The sequence below is a fragment of the Anabas testudineus genome, chromosome 21 (assembly GCF_900324465.2).
Source record: "Anabas testudineus chromosome 21, fAnaTes1.2, whole genome shotgun sequence".
NCBI lineage: Eukaryota > Metazoa > Chordata > Actinopteri > Anabantiformes > Anabantidae > Anabas > Anabas testudineus.
The window spans coordinates 21,420,993-21,437,803 of record NC_046629.1 but is presented as its reverse complement, the minus strand read 5'-3'; the positions used below and the strand labels follow the sequence as shown (position 1 = coordinate 21,437,803).

The window sequence follows — 16,811 nt, the reverse complement described above, 5'->3', positions numbered from 1 at the left end:
TTAATATATAATATAATACACAACAACACACAATACAGAAACATACAGACTGTAGATTTTAAAGCTAAACACTGAGCCGTCAGCATCGGTGGTGAAATTGGTTTGAAGTCATTTAACTGAATTTGGCAGTGTTACGTTTTTAACTTGTTATTTTGCACCTAAGTGGACAACTGCTTGTTTTAAACTGGTTTAACTTTTAGACTTGTTAAGAGGTTGACATTCAGAGAACTCACATATTTGCTGTCTGAAGTGGGAATCTCAACATTTACACGTACATTTTCTTATTTGACATTTTCTTTTACTTACTTCACTGCAATTCAGAGATTCTCAATATAAAAGAAAGACAACATCAACTGATAAATGATCATGTGTTATTATGCACAGTGTTGCCTTGTTGGACTACACTTGAACATTCACACAATCAACAGTATTAAATTCAACAGTGTTTCAAATACAGTGGAGTTATTGTACTTTGGTAAATGACATAAATGTTAGAGCTTGTATTTTTCCAACTTGACAATACGAAGTAGTATTTGTTGTGCATTCTTGCATCTTTGTACAGGTTCTTAATACACTCAGTCTATACCAGTTGGGCGGCTCTGTAAAGCTATTGTACTGAAATGCATATTGTCATGTTTTGCACATTACTAAATGTATGACAGGGCTTTATGCAAAATTCTGGTTGTGGTTAAGAATATCTGCACGTTTGGTTTATGTTCTTTGCATTTTATGATACTGATGAACTTATAATGTTTTGAAGAAGTGAAATACAAAAGTTCAGATTCAGATTTTCAGAATAAAATGGTAAAATCTGTGTCTCTCTCTCCATTGACTTTTTTTTTTTCCACACAAAAATATTTAAACTGATCCACCCACGACTCCCCTGGAATCACGTGATTCTCGAGAAATAAGGGAGGAGCATGTGTCAAGCATGCAGCAGTAAGCTTTATGACTTTAACTTCCAGTTTCTTCCAAAATCAAAGCTCTATAAATGTCATCTGTGCCTCCACATGGTCGATAGGTGGCAGGAGAACTAACCATTACTGAGTAAATTATTATGTGAATGAAGGTGTGTTGAAGCAGTTCAATTAAAATGCTGTGGAGCAAACATGCAACTTGAACTGTTTCCAGTGACAAGAAAGCATAAGGGACAGTGGTCGCTGATGCAGAAATAAAATAGCAAGCTACATCCATAAAGTACACTACAAAGGTAAGACATTTGAATTGTTTTATATACAATAAGTCAGTCAATAGGTAAAAAATAATACACTCAAGAGCTAGTAGTCATAGAATTACAGTAAATACATTGGCACCAACATTTCTCCAGTAAGAATATAAAAACACAACAAGCAACAACACACGCATGGAATAAAATTTAAGAACCAGAAATTCTTATTCATTCATAGCAACAGGCATGGAGGCTGATGTCGGGCAGGATTTCATTTCATCTGGTATTACTCTGAATATGGAGAATTCATCTGCAAAGCAAAAAAGAGAACAACATCAGCAGCAGAACACACAGAGGAGTCCTAAAAAGAGCAACAGCTTTACATTCAGACACGGAGGAAGCGGACACTTGTCAGCTTATTTTTTAATAAACTGTAATTAGAAAAAAAAAACAAGAAACAGAATGATATTTTACAAGGATAAAGCAAATCAGGAATTTAATTAACATCCTAATACAAACAATATTTACAATGGCAGATGGAGTCGGGTGCTTGCATACCTGGAGTTTTGTTAAGATAATTAGTTTGGAGGTGTTGACTAGAGCTACTTTAACTGACAAAAAACAATTAACTTTTCAAGTTTGTCTACACAAGAAGAATATGTTTATGTGAGCCATGACTCGTCAAAAGGAGCTTTCAGAGGATCTACAATCAAGAATTGTTGATTTACATGAAGCTGGAAAGGGTTACAAAGTGCTGAGCTAATGATTAGCTAGATGTTTATACCAACATAATAAAACACCATCATAAACATTTCAATGCTAATGCCAAAGCATGGAACTTACGGTGTCAATGTCAAAGCACAGGTGCTCGTTGAGCATGTTAAATTCCCCAGGAGTCATTGGGGGCTCAGGAGACTGGCAAGAAGGTGGTGTGCTGCTTGCATTAGAGCTGCAATAAAAGAGAAATATAAAAGGTACTGCTTGTCATATTACTGGTTCAACTTTAGGAGGGTGTCAAATTATCTCTCACCGCATTTCTGAGATGGGGATCAGGGTAGATGGTATGTATGGATGGACTGGAAATGGAACAGAAATATAAGAGAGGTTAGTGTTGCAGTATTCGATCCGTCAGTCAAGCTCAACACATGCAGTGAAAAGCATTGACTCTAAATGAAGACACCTACCTTTGCTCGGCTGGCTGTTGTAAAGCCGTCCGAAGGCCTCATCTTTGGGGATGTCGGGGTAGAGGAACTTGAGCGGGTTCTCTGGGACAACCCCATCTGAGATCACCTTGTAGTCTCGTATGATGTCAGCAAATGGTAGAGCGCTGAGCCGGTTTTTAGTGTATGGCTCAACAGAGTTGAACTTCACTTCTCCTGTTCAAAAAAAAGTCACAGGATAGATCACGTTAAGACAACAGTGCAGATATCCATTAACTGGAACAGGCTTTGACTTGACAGAGTGAGTCAAAATGCTTTCTGATGATCTGTGTCTACGTTGAATCCAAATGTATGGGTGTTTCCCATAAAGGATAATTATTTAACAGGCTAAAAAAACAGGATCAGCTTAGTATGCTTGTCTATTTTATTGACAGTGGTTTTAGTGGGATGACACACAAAGACCTCACCGTTCTCACTGTGCTCCACCCAAGTAAATGTGATTCCTCCGAGGTGGCTCTCGCTGAAACGTAAGAGGAAGGTGCCAGGCTCCCTGCCTTTCAGCAGAGTGCGCTCCATCTCTTTACTCACAAATCCCATGATGTAGCTACATGGATGGTGGAAGTAAAATAAATAAATATATATATATGATTGGTTTACATTTTTAACTTCATGTTTCATCTTTTTCAGGATGTATCCTTTATATGGCCCTGTTTTCTTATTTCACAGTAATACACAAATGGGAGCTGACATTCATTTGACATGCAGGGAGAGATAAAGCATTATGTTGAACCAGGATCTTACTTCTCATTCCAGACTGGCAGCAAGTGCTTCTTGATGAGCTCCAGGATGGAGTCCAGCCACATCCAGAAACTGAAGGGCTTTCCTGGGATGTTCTCCTTGAAGAAGGAATGACACGTTCAAAAAATGACAATTAAACATGACATTATACACTACTTATAATAACAATAACAATAACAAAAATATGAAGGTACAGAACATGTTTTCTCATTAGGTGACACACTAATATTGGAGATTAGACTCCATGATACTGTTTGTGGTTAGTGTTTATCATTTAGCACTTACCTTAGAGAACTTAGACCATGACACTTGATAGTCACTACAGGAGGCATGCTGACCTACAGAGACATGCAGCAAATAACATCGCTGACTACACCCATGTACATAAACCAACACAAAATATCTTGGCAGCTCAAGTCAGTAGTAGTAGTCAACAAACACTATTTCATATAAATAATACTGCAAGGTCACATTTTTTCTGTTCTATTTAGTAATTCCAAACCTACAGAGATCCCAAAGGGAAACCTACCAAGAAGTTTTTCTCCTAGCATGCTGAGCTGGTCCTTATTGAGGCCCCGTCCGGCTAAGGTGGAGAACTGCCAACTGAGGACCTCAGAGAGCTGGCTCCAGCTGGCCCTAGGTGGATTTCCAAAGAATGCCAGGTTCTGTGAATGAAGAGTAGAGAAGATGAATTAGGGCGGTGGAGGGAAGTTAATCTGTAATGTTATACAGTCTTTGTATTAATATTCACCCCCTTTAAAATGACTGATCTAATCTAACAGAGGTCCAGATATTTGGTGCTAGTAGTCCCACGATTAGTGAATGGGGATCACCTGAGTGCAGTGAATGCATCTCAAGTGATTGCAGTAAAACAAACTTGGGTCTGGAAGGTCCAGTCAATGGTTATTCAGTATTCCTGTCTATCATTACACCATGACACACATATACATTTCCATCTTGGGTGGCTGGTTAGTGTAGTGATAACATCACTGGCTCCCATTTGGGAATCTGAGGTTCAAATCCCAGCTGTGGCCTACCTCCAGTAGGGGTCCTTAGGCAAGACCTCCTCACGCTTACCCTGCCTACCCTTGTACCGATTTGTAAGTCGCTTTGGATAAAAGCACCTGCTAAATGACTAAATGTAAATGAAGATAGAAGAACATTCCCAGCAACTCAGGGAACAGGCCATTGAAAAGCATAAGTCAGGGGATGAATACAAAAAAAACTCCAAGGCACTGAACATCCCCCCTAGAGTTCAGTGAAATCCATCATCAAGAAATAATAGGATTATAGCAGATGTCTAAATCTACCTACTACAGGCCGTCCACACAAACTGAGTGACTGTGCAAGATGAGACTAGCGAGAGAGCCAGATGACTCTCTGAGGGAGTTACAAACTTCAGCAACTGAGAGACTGTACGTACAACAACTGTTGCCTGGGTTTAATTGACATTACTTTGTAGAAAGAATATTTATTTGACAGAAATATGCTGCAAAATCTATGTTAATGTGGAGAGGTACTGCCAAAGCCTCCCGTTGCCTACACCCATTGATCATTACTGCCTGCAGTTGTAGTAAAAAAATACTGACTGGCTGGATTTGAAATTATCATGATGATACACCATAAACAGGTAAAAACATCATCTGGTTGCTAAAAAACAGCAACCAATGCGTTGTTTCAGATGAGATGGGTCGCTGCTGAGGGCATTCTGGTTTGATGTAACTGGTACTATAAACAATTAGAGGAGTATTACTTATTGTAATTTTACAACAACTACCTGAAGACCTGGGCAGAGCAACTAGCAAGAACAAAATTTAACCTTTTCCTTTTTACAATCTGTTTGCTCACCCTCGGCTCGTCCGTCAGAAGATTATACCACATGACCGACGCCCAGCCTCCAGGTAGCTGGCTCACATTGGAAATGACCACAAGTGGCAGGGAACATGTCTGAAAGAATCCACACTCATAATAAGTAAGTTGCGTTAACAGACTGTCGAACATCAGGTAAAAGCTACTAGGCCTCTGACCTCTAGATCAATGGTGAGGCCCTGCACTGTGAAGCAAGCCTCAAAACTGAGAGAGTGAAGTTCTTCTGTCACGGAGAGCAGGCCCTGCAAGACACACAGAAGAGACACAGACTCCAGAGTTCAACCTTCCCGGCACAGCTTTAGGGCATTTAAACTCAAGGGAAACCATTGCCAATTCTAGAAGTACAAAGGTAAGAATATAATTGAGTTTGTTATCGATAGTTCAGTATAAAGATTTCGTTAATATTTTGTGCTTATGCTTATAGTAGCATTGTGATTTAATTAAATACAGTGAAAAAATTGAGATAATTGAGATATTTATACATTTATAATAATATAATCTGTTTTTTCTCTATGATGTTGTAAAAAAGCTTTTGTTTAAAAATAAAAAAGATTCTTTGGAATCAATCATTGACATTATGCTGAAGAAGTTTGATACACTTCATCACTGCAAGCTGGTCAGGCCCTGATGCGTCAAAGCAGGCCCAAATCATGATGTTTCCTCCACCATACTTTACAGTTGGGAGGATGTTTTCCTGATGATATGCAGTGCCCCTTTTATGCCAGATATAGTACTGTGTGTTCTTCCCTAATAGTTAATTCTCGTGTCAAGGTGCTACATGCAGCAATGTTCATAAAAGTGAGCAGCAGCTTCCTTCGTGGTGTCTGGCCATAGACACCCTACTTGTTCAATGTTCTATCTGCTGTCGACTCATGAAACCAAATGTTAGCCAGTTCCAATGATGCCTTCAAATCTTTGTCTGTCTCTCTGGGTTAGCTCTAGGCCTCACCTCCAAACTAATCTTCTTAACTTATGCTAACACCTGATTCTAATTAGCTTTAAAGGGTTCACGTACCCTTTCCACTCACACTGAGAGGTTTTTATATTTGTTTTCAATAAAGACATAAAAGATCAGAATTGATTTTGTTTTATGCCACCATATGAAGAGCATTCAAATTAGTTTTTACTTTATGTTGATTCAGGTGATAACCTTAAGAGAGCACAGAACCCATTTGCATTTCTTACCTCATTCCCTTTTGTGCCATTGATATATTTCTTCTCTTTCAGCTGCTGTAACGTAAAACACAATGTAAATCAAAAAAGACACAGGAAAACATATTAGAAGATACATCAAATCTCCCCTGAAAATCTGGTTAAAAAGTGTAAGAGGGTTTAATCTACTCATGCTCGGTGAAAGAGAAGCAAGTGAAAAAAGTGAAGTATGGATTTAAAGAGCTAATGCACTGGCTTTTTTTATGAAGTTATGAGAAAAAAAATCATGATTGCCACATCTTTCACATATAAGAATGAATCTAAACAGACAGTAAGTTAGTTGTCATACCAGGTGTCTGAATTCCACTGAGAGGCAGCCGTTTGAGTAGTCCTCAATGTCCATAACTTTAGTGTTGTTGGTCAGGATGAAAAACTGACGACTTCTGAGGAGAAAAAGAAGGTAAAACAAAGGCACCTCACAGATATGTCAAATCTCAAAACATCCCACTATTCAACAGTGAAAGTAGTGTACATGGCATGTACATGACTTTTTTGTTTTTAAAATAAAAGTAGAAAAAAAAACTTTAACTAAAAAGCAATTCAGATTGGTGTGATAGCTTTAAGATTTAAATGTGTGGTGGCCTTGAAATGGTAACTCACCAAGCTTTGATGAGTCATGTAAACGTAAGTGTGAGTTTTATAGATTGAATATAACTTAGTGAAGTTTATCTAACTTAATATTTACGTGAACTTAACTATCTTAAGTTAACTATTTTAAGTTTAGTTATTCAGTAATGTGCAACCATATGTTTGGGTTTAATGTTTTATGTGTTGAGTGTAGTGTAAAAATATGTCTAAATGCATGTCTATAATGTGGTGTACTATATTATTAGCCACTGTTTTTCAAACCTGCTTCCACAACGCTACGCTGCATCTATCTATGCTAAAATTAAACATCAGCAGTACATCCTGTATTGAGGTTGCTTGTACTCACACTCTACCAGGGGGGAGGTCCCTAGAGATACACACAAACAAACACACATAAATAAAGATTAGTGCTCTGACAAACGTATCTGCTCACTCTTACAGATACAGAAAAACAGACTAGAAACTTAAATCTAAAAATCTCACTTGTCAAATGTTGTTTTCACTTTCAGCTGATAATCCACTTCTGGAAGTTTAACCAGAAGTCTGAAAGACAAAGATGCTCGTTTTCATCAAGCCACAACATGAATCATATGCACATATTGCAAATAGCAGAAATAAACACATCAGGCTACATAGTGATACCTGACTTTGGTGGTGAATTGTACACCGGTCTTGATGATCAAGGGTTTCTGTGGATGTGTGGGCATGCATGGCTGCTTCTCCACCACAAACGAGCTGAAAAAACACACCACACCTAATATGTTTTACACAGCTTTTATCATTTTCCCATGTTCTGTCTGTGAGGGAGCAATCGAGTCATAGTTGGTAGTGTATGTCCTGCATCTAACACCTTTCTGTGTTGTGTAACGTGCTGCACATACAGAAGGAAGTAACATGACTCATACATGTCAGCATGTTCAGTCCTCTATCTAACAATCTGCACAGTTGTTCACAGTCATAAAAAATGAAAAAAAAAAATTTAAAAAGCTGATAATCTACGCTGCAGACTTTCCTCAGGCACTTTATTTAAATGTTGGCTCACTGAAACATGTTAAACTGGAAATACTGTAGAAAACGTTTGCGATGTTTATTATGCACCAGGCCAGTAGAATTCAAGCCACCAAACATCCTAACAACTGGTCCAGGACTATCAGATCATCAGAAATAAAATACCTACACCTGCATTATGTTGTAGCATATTGCAATATTGAAGGTACAGCACAGATTTGGTACACGCAGGGGAAACTGGGGCGTGTCACTGTCAGTTTGACCAAAGCACTGCAATGACATCCTCTCTATCATAAAACTGTGTGGAAACAACACTGCTGCCTTACAATGTGTTTTTGAGACATGACAGAGAAAAAAAGATAGAAACAACCCAGAGAGTACTGCCAACAGCATTAAGCCAACAAATCACCCACTGTAATGTCTAACTGTGACACACATCAGGGCACAATGTTACATCAAGCCAGTACCAACAGAAGTCTGTGCTGGCTCAGATGTTGACATGTAATCTGTCAAATCTGTCAACCAAGTCATGGCAAGAATTTATGACTGCATCAGGTTATGCTATGCCCGATTGAGACTGCACAATATTTGTTCCCATATGATGGTCAGCACCTTATCTGGAGCACCTTGATAGCCGAATAGTTACAGCACATGCCATATAACCGATAAGCAACAAGTGCACTTTAAGTTGTTTACATTATTTCAAACCTTTTTATAAATTGGATCATCTGTTTTGCTCACTTAAGCCCTTATTGTCTCTTCTTGTTACTCTTTGTATTTGACATGAACTCACATAAGTTGTGATAGTGTGGTAAATGTCAACTGAGTTTTATTCATATTAGGGAAATATAACATTTATCAAAGTTCCAGCATGAACAACAGGAGTTACTGATGCTCAAACGATAAGACTTACATTCATCCCCACTCTCTCCGACATGTTTTGTACTGTGTTGTGTTCAGAGTACCTCTTGATGAGATGGTAGATCAGATATTTAACTCGCTCCTCCATCTGGGGTTTTTGCAGCGGGATGGGGTCACTCTCATAGGTGACCTTCACAACCAGCTCCCCCAGTTTGTCCAGCTGACGCTTGATCTGGAAGAGACTCTGCGCTGTCAGAGTAAACCTGGGGGAGTGACAGGGGAGAAGAGGATGAGGAAGATGAGGTAGAGAATTTCACTTATTATCATCTGGGTTTAGACGTAGCAACAATAGGAGCAGATTTAGCCTTAAACGTGTTAGAATCATTTGTGAGGTTTATGGGTTGTCAACAGCTCTATGAGGCTGTACAACAGTGCTTTGAGCCACAAAGCCACAAATTTATAGTGGTTCACATGAAAATAGATATGGATGTATTTTAGCGTGGGCAGAAGAGGTGGGCTGACTGACATTGCTATGCCTAGAAATACACTACCCCTGCAGTGAAGACCCTTTGTGCTTTTGTACAAAAGCAGCCATTAGATCAGAATGCAAAGTGCTGGACTGACTGAAAAGAAGGTAACGCCCCCTCAAAACTAAGAAATGTCACCAACTCAAAGGTGAGAAAGTGCCAGTGACATGACAGTTGTGAAAGACAACAAACAGTGGAGCGAGATGTTCATCTTACCAGATAAACATTGTTATAGTTTAAAGGTCAAACTGAGAAAACTTTCAGATTAACCACTTTATTCTGGTCAGGGAGTTTACAGCAATGCATTGAGGGAATTTCTTCAAAACTGTCCTAAATAAACACTTCATCTTGGACTCCACGATGAAGTGTTTATTGAAGTGTATTTTGGTGGCCAAAGGTCAAAAGTCAGGGTCATAGTGACCTCATATATGTCTTGTCTAAATTGTGAAGAGCCAGAAAAGGAATGCATTCATTACATTTGGCACAAACATCTACTTTGACTCAGGTATAAACTTATTAGAATATGACTCTGAATAGACACTTATGTAAACTACACAGCTGGTTAGTGGAGGTATTTAACTATAATGCAGTAATTCTAGTTTAGATTTAGATTCTTAACACAAATTATATTCAACTAATGATAATTGATACTAATTCTTGTGAACAGGCAGCTGCATTTTATGCACCAAGGGTTCAGGGTTTAGTGTCTTGTTCAGGGAAACATGACATATGTGCAGGAATCGGGGGAACCAGGAATCGAACCACCAATCCCGGGAGTTCATAGACGATTGCCATACCAACCGAGCCCCAACAATAACAAAATGATGATGTATAATTATTGATAAATGACTTGTCAGTACATACTGAGAGGTGGTAACAGTCAGCCCCACCTTTAACAGCTGCTGGTTTGGTTTATTTACATAATACATTCACATAGTCCATACCAGTCAGGTGGCTCTGTGAGTAAGGAGTGGTACTTCTACTTACAGTAAGTATTTTTGATGAAGGATTGATTTTAACTCTGCCACCTCTTGTTGCATTGTGAGAAATCCATCACTTTCAGACCTTGCACATCAAGATGTTTTGGATCTACTGTACATGTACAGTACAGTATGTGTGGATGTTAGCTACACATTCACGCTACTGCGCTACTACAGTAAACACTGGAATGTAATAGTCCGGAAACATTCAGATGATGATTTTTACCAACTCTGCAGCTGGTCCAGACCAGTCAGCAGCGGACCCCCAATGGCCGCAATCTGCTGCCTGCGCTTCCAGTCTTGCAGCTCAGGGCTGAGCTGAGACGTCATCAGGTCGTCAATCTCCTTGATCACAACATCCATCTTTGACAGGATCTCCTAACAAGGGTATGAAAAGGGTTGTGTGATGCAATGTCACTTATATTAGCAGATGTTTTGTGAGAGTCCCTCGTCTCTCACTTTGCATGAAGATACATACATACATACCTTCCTTTTGAAATCGAGCCTGTTGAGCATTTCCTGTAGCCTTGTTACTTCTTGTTTCATCATTTCAGAGTTTCTATCTGATGACTCTGACAGACACAACCACAAACAAGTAGACTTCAGTGATGCAGAGCGTTCACTTATTGCACACTAGCAAGAAACATGTTTTCAATTAGCCAACTTTTTTTCACAGCTTGTGTGGTGTCTTAAACCAAGGTCTCACCTCGAGATTGTAGGGTCTTGTAGCGGAAATCAAAGTCATCCTGCATGTCCTCGATGTACTTCACTGCTTGGTCCATTAGCTGTACACAAACAGACCAGTGTTTTAAGATGATCTTGTAGAATACAAAGCAGTTTTTGAAGTATTTGTTGTGAAATTCCCTCAAACACCTGTGTGTTTACCTGCACGCTGCCTCTGATGATACCGACTCTGTTGTCCATGTTCTTCTGTCGCTCAAACGCCACAGAATTCTGCAAGGATTTCTCCAGTGGACCCTGTTCAGAAAGTTGTTTACTCATCTTATTCTTTTCTATTAATCTATTAAAATAAACAGTGTTTTTAAAAGATACAAATCAAACATGGTGCACTTTACACCAGTGGTCCCTTGCCTGTTGTCCAATCAGCTTCTGATTGGCTGAAAACACCTGATCCAGGTAATCAGTAGTGTGTGGGGCAGGGACAGTTGAAAAACAAGCAGGGCAGTATAGAATAGAGGATATTCACAAATAGACGTTGTTCTGTTAATAAACTGTTGCTGTGATGAAAATTAAGATCAAACATGACATTGAAGTTCTTGTGTGTTAAGACTAACAGCCAGTGGCAGTGTGAGCTAAATGGCATGCTAACATCCTCACAATGAAAACACACATCTTTTGACAGGAAATGTCAAAACTATGTCAGTGTTCATTCAGAAGTGGTGGAGCAACCAACAGACACACAGTACAGAGCCTGATGGCCTGTACATCTCTGTCTTTATATTGTTCTGTATATACCATACACACAGCTGTACTCAGAGCTCAGATGAGTGGTTATGTTCCTTAAAACACTAAAATCGATACCGGTGCCCACTGAAGGGTGCCAATGTAGAGCATAGCAATAAATATTCTGCTGTAATGAACTTTTATAACTGAAAAGATTCTGTTTTTATTTTTACCTTGTTACTTTGTTTCTGGTTACTGCAACAAATGTTTAGAAAATGACTGTAAGAGCCAGAAATGACTGTGTTTTGTTATTCCACACTGTTTCCTGGGAATAATGTAAAGTGTGCGGGTGTAAATGATTTAATGCTGTCTTCCTGGTAGCAGCCTTGATTTACCAGCAGCAGTTGTTATTAAGGAACAAGAGGGACTTTCCCACTGAGGGAGATGATATGACAAACCTGTTCCTGTGTGCAGGCGCTGGAGAGGATGCGCCGCTCTTCCCTCAGACAGGTGGAGATAACTCTGGCCATCACAACAGGATTGGACATGTACTTCACCTGTGGGGCCGCACACACGTACATATGTTTAAACATTGTTTAAATAAATGAAGTTCGCCATTAACGTTTGCATATAAAATGTGCACATGACATAGTAGCATGGTTAGGTTCAGTACCCGTCCGTCTGTCTCTCCACCTAGAAAAACAAGCCCTGATGAGCGGCTCTGTCATCACGTCTTCAGACAGACATAAGGTTTTTACTGGAACTGATTTGACAAACTGAGTCAGCAAAGGAATGAGGTTCAACTTGACTCTGGCAAGAAATCAAAGGACCATTCTCCAGTCACAATGACAGTTGAAATACAATGAGACAGTAGGTGTGTGCAGAGACTGGGAGTATAACCACTTTTTTCTAAAGGTGTTACAGCGTGTAACCATAATGTGTACTTGAATCATTTTAATTATTCAGTAGAACGGTGTGATCCTTATTTCTAACGGATCAGGTTGCATACATCATTTTGTTTTACTAATAACTACTACGTGTTCTTGGAAGATATTATATCCCATTTTAAAGACTGATACTAATATTCTTTTTGTAAAGTTTGCAGATTATTTTAAATGTAGATTGTGAACACAGCACAGCTCCCAGTTTGTAATGCAAACTAATACTGTATAACCCCGATGACATCACTAGACATCACTGGGGTAATGTTCTTCAGAGCAACATAAGACTACTACTTCTCTGCTTGGGGAGTACGTCCACCGTGTTCTCTTTTTGTCACTGGTGAGTAAAGAAGCGTGGGAAAGGTTAGCAAAGGATGCATTCGTTTGAGCCTTTGTTGAAGGGGGAGGAGGGGTGTAGCATTCTGTATGTCACTCTGTCATCTCTGCTTGAGAGAAAGACATCTTCCTCAATCTCTCCAAGACCACACAGCACAGCATCAGCAAGTTGGGATCTTCAGCACTGGTCCCCACAGTGTCTGCTAGGAATCACTGACTACATCTACTCCATCACACCCTACCTCTCTGGATATTCTACCCAGCTCCTTGTGCACTTAATGGTCATCTTTTGTCTAATTGCGCAGCTATTATCCAACATTCACAACAGTATTTCTGTAATTATGTGTAAAATCAACGGAGTGCCCCCGGCAGCTTTGCATATCTTTACATTAAAGGTCACAGTTCTTTCAATGTGGCAACGACAGCTCTCTGCATGAGATCTTCCTAAAGATAAAAGCAGACAACCAGACAATGATCCAAGTCAAAGTTTAGGGTTTAGCCGTAAACTTTCCCGCACCACATGATTCTTGTGCTCTGTTTGCGATCAGCCCATACAAAAGCCCACTTAGAAAAGTACAAAAAAACTCTCATGGGGGAAGAGGAAACTTTCACTCTCGCCTCCAGGTGTGACTAAGCTGCTATGTACCAGCATCATTGCCAGAATGATGACTGAGGATGCTTAAAACTCACACCTACACACTTTCATTACAGCAAACAACACACAAACCACTTGACACCGAAGCAGATCAATTTGGTTTGGTGTTTCTAAATATTAATCATATTATCTATATATTTTTTTTCTTTGGTGTTTATTTCCTGCTGCCTGGTTGGGTACTCATGCAGGACACATCAAACACTTGTCTGTCAAATCAACAGCATGTTGACATTTTCTTACATTTCTGACGAAGTTCAGTGGGGTTTCCCGACAAAGACAGGACAAACAAATCAAAGGGATATTCAAATACAGATGGTTTTAAATCTCTATTGATGTACAAATTGAATATGCAAACTTCATTCACACATCACAACAACAACAAGCCGCAACGGCACTTCCTCAGAGAAGTGTTGACTTCATTGTCACATGCGCGCACACACATTCAGACACACAGGAAATAGCGGTACAAGTCTCATGGGTTTGTTCTGCAAAGGTATATGCCTTTTCCAGAATAAAATGTGCGCTCAGGCCTGTGACGTCAGCACGCTTTGACCTCAACCAAACATCCTGTGTTGCTCCAGGACCCAACCTCTGCATTTTTCTGATGACATCAAGACATTACCATGACAAAAGCAGCACAGCTACATTATGTAAAAAAAAAAAAAATCTTTTCTCCCAGATAACTGCTGTTCGTGAGGTTTTTTCTTAACATGACAAATATTTCCAAGCAACAAAAGCACTAAATTGGTGAAAACAGAGATTGTCTTGATTCTTGCAGCTTGTGAAAGTTGTGCGACCTTTACTCACTTCATTTGATATTAGAGAAACTCAAAACCAGTAGCTGCTTCTCAGTTAAGAGAGAAAAACGGCACGAAAATAGAAGCCTTTAGACATTGAAGCCGACTAAAATTGAAAGCACAGCCAATTTATTTTACTTCCCTATTACCCCCAACTACACACCGACCACAAAACTACTTCTCCTTACCACAGATGCCCTAAATATGACTGTTGTAAACGATCGGAGTGTGGACAGTTCAAGGACAGAGCTCTTGTTTCTGCCTGCTGTTCACCTGTCCCAGATTTTGTTACATCAAGCTTGGTAAACCAATACTAACTGACATTGTGTGGATCTTATTTCCTCACATGCATGATTTCCAACCAAAATCTACTATGTTGTCAGTTCTGCCCCTCGATGCTACCTTTGCCACAGCTTTGCACTTCCCCTGTTTACTCCTTTTTGTAACTGTCCTAGACGACCTGCATTCTAATACAGCACGCTGGAAGTTATCTTTCTTTTTATTCTTTAAATGTTGTTGATGTTGATCTGAGTATTTCTCATGGGTAGAGTTATTCTGTGGACAATCATGATAACATCATTCTAGATATCACAGTATCACAGAGTCAGTGCCTCAAAACATCAGCAGATAAAGCCCCTGTTAAAAGTGAAGAGAGTCCTGAACCTGACGTAGCAGGACCTGAAGGGCTTAAAGGTGGGTGACACACCTGCAGCTGCTGTTGTATGATCTTCATGTTGTGTCTCTGTAGGAAGTTCTGCTCCTGTGAGCGAGCCCTCTCCAGCTGAGACTGCAGGTTTGTGAACAGCACGGATGCCATCGACTCGTCGTTGGCTGCCGTGTCCCTAAAAAACACCCGAGGGGGGAAGAACACGCTAGTTTATAGAATGTTATCAGACATGTTTCTGTACTGTCTGTGCATGTGCAGGTCTGTAGGGGGCTGCTCACATACATGCACCTGATATTATTAAAAGCAAAGTGTCACATAGAGTTGTGATGAGAACATGGAGCAACATTTGCAGCACTGTGTCTGGGCGACATTTGATATTCAGTTTCCCTTTAGCTCTGATTTTAATCTCAACCTTATAAGAAAATTATCTCATCTGCCAAATCCTCCACTGTGTTCACCAGCTGGTTGTTAACTGGGTCGGTCTGTGCTGCCTGTTGCTGCACATGGGAAGTATGCTGTATCACTGGCTTTTCTGGCTAAGCTCTGACGGCACCATTGTGGGCTGTAAAACCAAAACAAGGATGCTGTAAACAGCTAATATGCTCTTTAAGGGGAACTTCACAGTTGGCTCTGCGGGAGTGTTTGTCTCCACAAATGGCCACTTTCACTTTGCACGTCATTGTGTGATCTATTGTCAGATTGATTCTAATTTAACTTTGTCCGTCCAATAATGTATCACTAAACTGAATCAATGAATGGCAGCATGTGTATGTTGGTTCTTACAGATGTTTCTCACGATTCCAGCTGTGCGTCTACAGCACCTGAGCAGACTGCTCTGCTGTTGTTGCAGAAATGTTTATTTGTAGCTGTACAGGAGGATTTGTGTGTCAGGATGCACATGTCTCTAGATAACAAACCAACACTGTAATTTAAAATTCACCCAAATTAAAGTTAAATAACATGTTTTCCTCTTTCCTGCAGCATTAAATGAGGCTTGTTTTGAAGTTGCTGTTTTGTTTTGTATTGTTTTTGTTCTTCAATTATGCCTGCAGTTTTTTTCTCTGTGATTTGAGTGAAAGGACCTGTTAAGCTGAGGAGGACATCCCTCTTTTTAGCTGAAGACTCTGGCCCCGTTATCATCAGGAAAAGCTCCCAGACATGGAGCAGGACTCACCAGTCCTGGGACTCGATCCAGACGGCCAGACTCTGTCTTATGTCCATGGGGAAGTTATCATCGTACAGGTAGTCCACATGTTCGAGGAGCCTGATCTCCAGCTGCTGAATCTGCTTCCACTGGCTCATGGTGCAGCGCGGACAGTCCACACACCACACGGCACCGTGCGCTCCTCGCTCTGGTTCGATTTCACTTCTGTTTTCTGGAGTTTGTTACCTGAGATGTTGCTGCGCTGCTTCCCCGTCCCTCTCCTTCACCATGTGCACTTGTTACCCTCTTTAACTTTCGTTTTTTAATCAGCCTGTCAGATCAGGAAACCACCTGGTTTACTCGTAAGGAGCTGCGCTCAAACAGCCAGCCCACCAGACCAGTCACCGCGCACGCACACACACACACACGCACGCACACACACACACACACGCACAATATTTGTCATTTGTGCGTGAAATGTGGAAGAAAGAAGGTGGCGGATGATTTACCGGTAATAAGTCTATTCAGTGATTCACAGATCAACTAGAAGTGGATTCACTTTTGACTTGTAGCTGTTTTAATAGTGAAAATAAAAACTCTCATGTCAACAAACTTCATTTGTGTCTTCATTTAAATTCACATGTAGACACATTTTTAGAGGTAGAGCTGCAACCATCGTAGATGATGAACCAAGAT

The 16,811-nt window shown here is 40.1% G+C and overlaps 1 protein-coding gene across 2 annotated transcripts; it reads right to left on the bottom strand.

Annotated features, from left to right (window-relative positions):
- Window positions 1-1,214: 1,214 nt before the first annotated feature.
- On the bottom strand, window positions 1,215-16,481 carry stat4 (signal transducer and activator of transcription 4). 2 transcript variants are annotated; one of them, XM_026376268.1, is made up of 23 exons: window positions 16,146-16,481; window positions 15,011-15,146; window positions 12,034-12,132; window positions 11,057-11,149; window positions 10,878-10,956; window positions 10,658-10,743; window positions 10,398-10,549; window positions 8,769-8,927; window positions 7,438-7,530; window positions 7,279-7,338; window positions 7,142-7,162; window positions 6,497-6,590; window positions 6,181-6,225; window positions 5,154-5,237; window positions 4,975-5,073; window positions 3,656-3,791; window positions 3,412-3,464; window positions 3,130-3,224; window positions 2,796-2,932; window positions 2,353-2,544; window positions 2,199-2,244; window positions 2,012-2,117; window positions 1,215-1,478 (listed from the first exon to the last, which is right to left on the bottom strand). In XM_026376268.1, the coding sequence occupies exons 1-23, from the start codon at window positions 16,271-16,273 to the stop codon at window positions 1,455-1,457; spliced, it is 2,217 nt and encodes a 738-aa protein (XP_026232053.1). In that variant the 5' UTR covers window positions 16,274-16,481; the 3' UTR covers window positions 1,215-1,454. The 2 variants fall into 2 exon arrangements, with proteins under 2 accessions (XP_026232053.1, XP_026232054.1); XM_026376269.1 differs by having other exon boundaries at window positions 6,497-6,587; window positions 16,146-16,273.
- Between the last annotated feature and the right edge of the window lie 330 nt (window positions 16,482-16,811).